Raw genomic sequence first — 7,226 nt, forward strand, 5'->3', positions numbered from 1 at the left:
CTCAATGAATACTTACCATACCTTCCTGTTGTATTACCAGCACTGTCCCTGAAAAGTTATTTCTTCTAGTAATCTAAAAAACAGTTTCCTAATGCATTTAGTTTCTGTTAATCCACTGATCTGTCAAGTGATCTTGAACAGATCATTTAATGGCTTTCTCTGAGGTTTATCTTTTAAAATGAGGACACATTTTACATGGGAATCACATCAGCAGTTTGTGTCTGTGACATGACCACTTTCCATCCTAAGTCAGCTTTCTGTCCTTTTTAGACTGAAATTGTTAGTAGCATATTTTTATTGCTGTTCAGGGGTCAAATGGAAGTAAGTACTCTGGTGTGGAGACTTACTTAGGGGAGGAGATAGCATGGCAGACCCTTGGCTGGCACGTGTGGTTATGGAGCTAAGCTTTTACTTCTGTCCCAAGAAAATTATTTTCATATTCTAATTTTAAAATTGAGAATATTAATGAAATAAACTGCATAAGTTAAGCCACACTCCTTTTTTATTAGCATTTAATTACACTAATACTTTTGCAAGGCAGATACTGTAAATGAAGTCCAAACAGATCTTCCTCGTGTGGTGATTTTTTCCTTAAAGGAGTTGCAAAGTGCCAGACTCAGCCATTTTGAGGAGCATCACTAAGGAGTAATTTGGAGGCATTAGAGACATGTTATCATTTACAAAGTTCATGCTTGAAAACTGTATAATTGACTCAACAAGTTTCATAAAAATATTCTGTCTTAAGTTTTTGTGATGAGCTGCATTCTTTTTATCCTCTGACACTTGCGGTTGTTCAGGTTGGACTTGCCTATCTTAGGGTTGGATGCAGAACAGAAAACAGGGTCAGAATATTTCAAGAAATACTGGGAATATTTTAGCAACTAGATGTCCTCAGTCACCAAAAGATGGTGCAAAACTGCCAAGACTGGAAACAAAGCCAAGAAAGCTGTGGACAGAAAAGTGATCACCACCTCCATCCCACACCTTTCTGTGTAGTCAGATGTCATCTGGTAAAAAGTACAACAGATAGAACAAAGCAAGCTTCTGCTGGGCTCAGGGCTTCAGTTCACTTTTATTTTCATTTTCAGTGTCTTTTTCTTGTTATTTTTTATGGGCTGCTGCTTTTATACATTTTTCTGTGATGAGTTTTTTCTTTTCTTCCTCATTGCATCAGAGCCAAGTTGACACTGCTCCCAGTACATTCTTCCCTGGTGTCCACATTCTCCACCTTCTACCTAGGTGATAGGTCCTTCACTGTGGGTGACTTCCCCTCGACTTTAGGATCCTGCTGTACTGACACACACCCAATTATATATCTGGGCTTCCTTGTAAAGCATGCAATGAGTATGCCTGTAGTTTTCACTAAGGAATTCTGTGGCAGTGATGCTGCTGATGACAAATGGCTGAGCCTGATCTTCTGATCCAGGACTGACCTCAGGGCACCATGCTAGTTGAAATGCACAGCCTTTTTTTCTTTTTTAAAAGCATGATTGCAGGACCTACTCCATTTGTTCTAGTGCTCTTGAAAAGTTTTCCAAAGCAGTTTTGAAAGCTTGCATCAAGAAAGTACCAAGTTCATTGCTGGTTTCATGTATGTCTGGGTCAAAACTTCCATAAAGGGGAGTGGAGGCCTGGATGTCCTCCCGATTAGCTTGAAGCAGTACTGCTCGCAAATCCTCTGCAATCATGTCATATTTCTGTTGATCAAATTTGGACAAAGACAGCTCATCCTGGGGGTAGGTAGTGCCCTCAGGGTAGCAGTCTTTTGGCACTGGAAACTCAATGTGGCGCAGCCTAGGGAGTTCACAGAGCGCAGCAAAAAGGCGCCGGAGAGCACTGGCTGACAGTGGGTTTCCAAGGAACTTGAACTCCTGGAGCTGGTTGCAAGGACTGAGGCCCAGAATCATCATGCCGACATGGTTATCTGTGATGTTGCACTCCTCTAATGTGAGCACTCTTAGTGTGTGGGCAGCCTGGCTCAGCAGCCGGAAGAAGGTAGAAGGGTACAAATGGACCAGGTTGTGTCCACTGAGGTCCAGCACCTCCAAGTGGGCAGTATGCTTACAATCTGCTAAGAAGGACATGTCTTCATGATTAAGGGCACAGTTGGCTAGGTCCAGCACTCTTAGTGGAGTCTTCAAGGGGCTGTGAAGTAGGCAAAAACATCACAATGTTATGAGGGTCCCAGGTGAGCCAGAGTTTTGATGGCTATGGACAATACATCCACCTTTCTATCTTAGGGATCATAGATGGCGGCCTACCAGAAACTCCAGCTGACACTTCATTTCACATGGCTTCTGAGTTAAGAATGACTGATATTTTTAAGCAATTAAATCAAAATAGTTTGACATGTGAAAGTTACATGTTTCTTCTGGCAGTCTATGGCTGCTGGTTCTGCTTAACAGTCAATAATTGAACCTAAAATGAACCAACACCACACTTCAAGTTGGGTTAGGGAAGTTATGCACATGATCTCAGAATCGTCAGAATATTGACTGGGGTCATCAAAAGACAGAATTAGCTTGAAAGAAGGTATCGTCACTCAGATGACAATAGAACCAATACATTTTCAGGGCTGGGAAGGGAAGTCCAGCACCCTGAATTTGGACTCCATATCCTGAATTCACTAGGCATTCTGTATCAGATGCGAGAGGTGTGTCTCTGAAATAAATCTCCACCCAGGATTCATGAGAATATACATTTTCAGGTCAGATGCTGGCTTTTCTGGGAACATGCCCATCACTGCCCTTGTTAGGCAAGGCAGTATGTACTAGGATCTAGTTCTTTGTCCTTAATACCCTGTTTTTGCTGTCTCCCCATGGCCTGACCACATGTGGTCCCACATGAAGATACCTTAACTTTATCATTGCCTGGCAGCTGAGCTCCTGCCCTTCTTCAATAGCAGAGTTGCTGAGGAGGCGATAACAGTACCAGAGTTTCAGGTGAGACAACAGTTCACCTGCCAACTGGCCCAACATTCTCACTATGCTGAACTATATTTCCATTCCTTACCTGAGAAAATGTTTTAAGACACTAAACATTGGGTAATTTGTTATACAACAATAGTCAGTAGAAGAGCTAGTTGTGCCTCCTGTGTTGTTTACTTTCTAATTAGTGCCCTCCTTCCCCTCCCTTCTCTTCCCCCTCTCTGATGCTGAGAATTAAAACTGGGATCCTGCTAGTGCTTTATTACTGAACTGCCCTATATGCTCAGCCCTTGTTTTTGCTTTATGTTGAGATAAGGCCTTTCTTTATAGTTGGCCTCAAATATAAAATGATTATGCCTCCTGCGTGCTGGGATTATGGCCAAGCCCCCACGACTGGCTTTTGTTAATTGAAAGGAAATTTCCAAGTTGGCTCAGTGCTATGATTCTTTCCTGATGGTTCTTAACTCCCGTGGTTCTGGCCAACCATATCCAGAGAACACTGTGTAAGCAGATCCCATCTCTATCCCTATACTTCAGTAACTCCACCCAATCTGTGCCCAATTTTCTGAGACTTACCTAAGCAGTGTTCGGATCTTTCCAGTCAGTGTAGAGAAAGCTACACTTAGCTCGGTGAGCTTGTTCATCTGGCTGAGCTCCCAGGCAATAGAGGTGAGGAGGGGATCCTCACCCTCTGGAGTTGGGGTACAGGTGGGGGGTGCATCGAAGGCCTTCGTGGGTAGGGTGAGTGAGGTCAGCTGAGGAAGGCCCACCTGGGCCAGCAGCTGCTGTACATGGCCAGCATGCAATCGCACATTATGAACTACCTCCAACTTTCTTAGCTTGCTTGGCCCAGCTAGGCCAAGCACTTGTAGGAGCTGCCTAGGGCTCAGGCTATCTGCCCGGAGTGAAGGGCAGCAGACCTGCAGAGGGGCTGGGCCTGCTGGCTTCAAGGCCTGCACCACTATGTCAAAGTTGCCTTCAGTGACAAAGAGGTCAGCAAAGACTTCAATAGGGTGCCTAGCTGTACAGGGCTGTCCTTGGAGCTGGCAGCAGATCCTGGCCAGCACTTTAGTGCGGCCCCACCTTCCTAGTGCCCTCCCACAAGGACATTGCTGCACCTGTACATCCTGGATGCCTGTAAAATCAGCTACCCGAAGCCGGTCGCTCCTACTTTGCAGCACATGGTCAGCAAGGCCCTGCATACAGGCCTCTAAGCAGGCCTCGCAGGCACGATCACGCAGGTCTTCTGGGTGGTCAGTGTTTGGCCCCAGCAGCACAGTCAGCCGGAACTCCTCTAGTGGCCAGTGACTCAGCACAGCACGGGTTACTTCTGCCTGCTCTAGCAGGTAACTGGCCTTGAACAGGAGTGGATAGAGGTTGTAGGCTATCTGGTCCAGACTCTCCTGGGCCACCCGAGGATGGGACACCAAGGCTTCAGCAGAAATGAAACGGAGCGACCTCATTTTGTCCCTCTCAGGATAGTGCTGTCCCCGTTGTTCCTCCCAAAGCCTTTGAGTTTTGTGCCTACTTTTAGCTGCTGCTGTTTCTGGGTTCTGGACAGAAAGTGGTAAACTGGCCCTTGTGGTCATCTGACTGCTATTTTGGTCCTTGGATACTAGTTTGGCTGTGACTGTGGAGGCATCTGTCTGTTTCATGGCATCCTGCTGATGAAATCGGAGCTGCTTGGCTTTGTTGCCCAATGTGGAGTCAATAAAAGGCTGAGCTCAAGGTACTTACTTGCCCAAATACACTAAGACTTACAATCCAAATGGATACTCTGCCCAACCCTGGCCTATTCCAGTTAAAATGTCTGAGTGAAGCCAGATCCTGAGCTGCTCTTGGATGGATGAGACAACTGTCTTTGAATAAAGCCCTTCTTTTTCTTATACCTTAGAGTCAGAGATACAAGGACCAGGGTTGTGGGGATAAGTATATTACATAACTCTTTTCAAATTTTAAGAATACTGGCCCATGAAACTCACTATCTCTTATTCCCAAGGTCCATCTTTCCACAAAAGGGAGAAATATTTCCCCTGTAGAGCAGATATAGGCAAGTGATGCTGCAAATAAATGCAACTCCCATAGGCTGTGAATTTTCATCCCTGGCCTAGGTAGGTGTTGAATAACTGTTGAATGGTTAGTTCCTACCTTATCACCATCCATAACCTGGGATAGGGCAGCAGTCCTGGCTTGTAGGTCCCCATGGTGCCAACTGTACAAGAGGGTCATAGTAGAGAAAGGGAGGGAGAGGCAGAAGTCAGACAGTGGACAATACAGGTGAGTGTGCTGCACTCGGGTGTACCCTAGTTTCCCTGTGTGACCTTCTTTGACTTCTTCCTCCTGATCTAGAGCCTTATCTCTCCCAAAGACTCTGTCATGGCCATAGACCCGAATATGCTACTGTGGTGAAGCACCCAGCATTGCCAGGTAGGCAGGATTTCTATGGAAGGTAAAAATCCATGGCACAACTTTGCCCTAATTTCACCGCTTGTCCCTGTTCCCAGTCTTGGCTATTGTTGGTTGTTTTTTACTCTTTACGCTCTGCTTTTTTTGTGGGGCCTGCCAACCAGCTCCCAAATAAATCAGAGAGAGGCTTATTCTTTCTTATGAATGCTCAGGCTTAGCTTGACTTTTCTAGCCAACTTTTCTTAACTTAAAGTATCCCATCTACCTTTCCCTTTCCCTATTTCTATATATCTTTTCTTTCCTTCTTATTCCATGTCTGACTGTGTGACTGGTTGACTGGTCCCTTTTTTCTGGCTCCTCGATAATTTCTCCCCAGATTTCTCCTCCTATTTATTCTCTCTGCCTGCCAGCCCTGCCTAATGTTTCTCCTGCCTTGCTATTGACTGTTCAGCTTTTAATTAGATGAGCAATCAGTTGTTTCAAACAGGTAAGGTAACGCAGCTTCACAGAGTTAAACAAATGCAACATAAAAGAATTTAATGCATGTTTGCATCATTAAATAAATGTTCTACAGCATAAACAAATATAACATATTAATATTATATAACACTTGACCTCTGAACTGGTACCATGTCTGTTAAATAAGAACCCAAAATTAGTGATACCAACATCTGTCTTTTAAGCTATAAATTTTGAAGTACACATGACTAGGTTATTAGTGATCTAGGTCTAAATTCACTGCTGTATGAATCGCTTTGAAATGTGTTTGGAAATAATAGTATGCAAAGTGATTTATATCATTTTTAAATGTTCCATGAGTACCTTGAGCCTCCTGCCATGCTTATAGAATTTCACAGCTGAAATGGACACTTAAAAAATTACATTTATTTATTTGTGTATATACATCTGTATGTGTGTGTACACAAGCGCAAGTATGTGTATTTCAAAGTATGCATGTGGAAGTCAGAGAATAACTTGCATGAGTTAGTTCTTTCCTTTTATAATGTGAGTTCTGGGGATCTAACTCTGATTGTCAGCCAGCAAGTGGCCTACAAAGTCACTCCATTGTCCCTGAAATGGACAATTTGACACAATATCTCTGCTTGTGCAATAAAGCTTACTTGCTTTTTATATTGATCTTCATTGTGATTAATTCTTAAATGATATCTCAGTGTTCATATCTACCCTATTTCATGAGCTGTATTTCAAAACTCATATCTTTTCTTGTTTGTAACTACTCATGACTTCATATTTCTGATTTCATGTGAAATCTTCAAGTCCCCAGCATTACATAAGATTTCAACTTTTAGAGAAATATCACTCTTTTTCTCTTTGTTTTGATACAGGATTTCATTTAGCTCAGGATAGCCTAGAACTTGCCATGTAACTAAAGATAAATTTGAACCTGTGATCCTTCTACCCAACTCCCAAGTTCAGGTATTATAAGGATGCATCACTAACCCAATCTAGGAAATCTTTTGAGTTTAATTTCTAAAACTCCAGCATCACCCCATCCTTTCTCTTTACCATTTAACTTTTAAAGAATAGTTATCATTTCTTCCCAATCCAAGTAAGTTTTGACTTGCAAAAAGATCTCTCTGTGGTTGTTGCTTCATTAATATAAATAATGTCTTCCATTAAAATATGAATACAATCATCTGCCTTCCCTTACATAAAATCACTGAATGTTCCTATTTTCATCTTACTAGGCATGGAAAAATTTGATACATGAGACTTATTTGAGATAATTTTGTGATTATTTCTTTCTTGGCTCTTTAAAAATAGTTATATGGAAATTTTGTATCCACACAATGTGTTTAGACCCAGTTCACACCCCCAGTCCTGCTGTGGAATGGTCTTTCTGTACACTGCGAATGTGCTGCTGTCATTAGT

General features: G+C 42.8%; 1 protein-coding gene across 1 annotated transcript; it reads right to left on the reverse strand.

The window, feature by feature from the left end:
• Positions 1 to 484: 484 nt before the first annotated feature.
• Lrrc14b (leucine rich repeat containing 14B) lies at positions 485 to 4,591 on the reverse strand. Its single transcript, XM_048459252.3, has 2 exons — positions 3,504 to 4,591; positions 485 to 2,145 (listed from the first exon to the last, which is right to left on the reverse strand). Exons 1-2 carry the CDS (start codon positions 4,580 to 4,582, stop codon positions 1,500 to 1,502), a joined length of 1,725 nt encoding a protein of 574 aa, XP_048315209.2. The 5' UTR covers positions 4,583 to 4,591; the 3' UTR covers positions 485 to 1,499.
• Positions 4,592 to 7,226: the final 2,635 nt, after the last annotated feature.

This window comes from Myodes glareolus, chromosome 15, assembly GCF_982192425.1.
Source record: "Myodes glareolus chromosome 15, mMyoGla1.1, whole genome shotgun sequence".
In the NCBI taxonomy this organism is placed as follows: Eukaryota; Metazoa; Chordata; class Mammalia; order Rodentia; family Cricetidae; genus Myodes; species Myodes glareolus.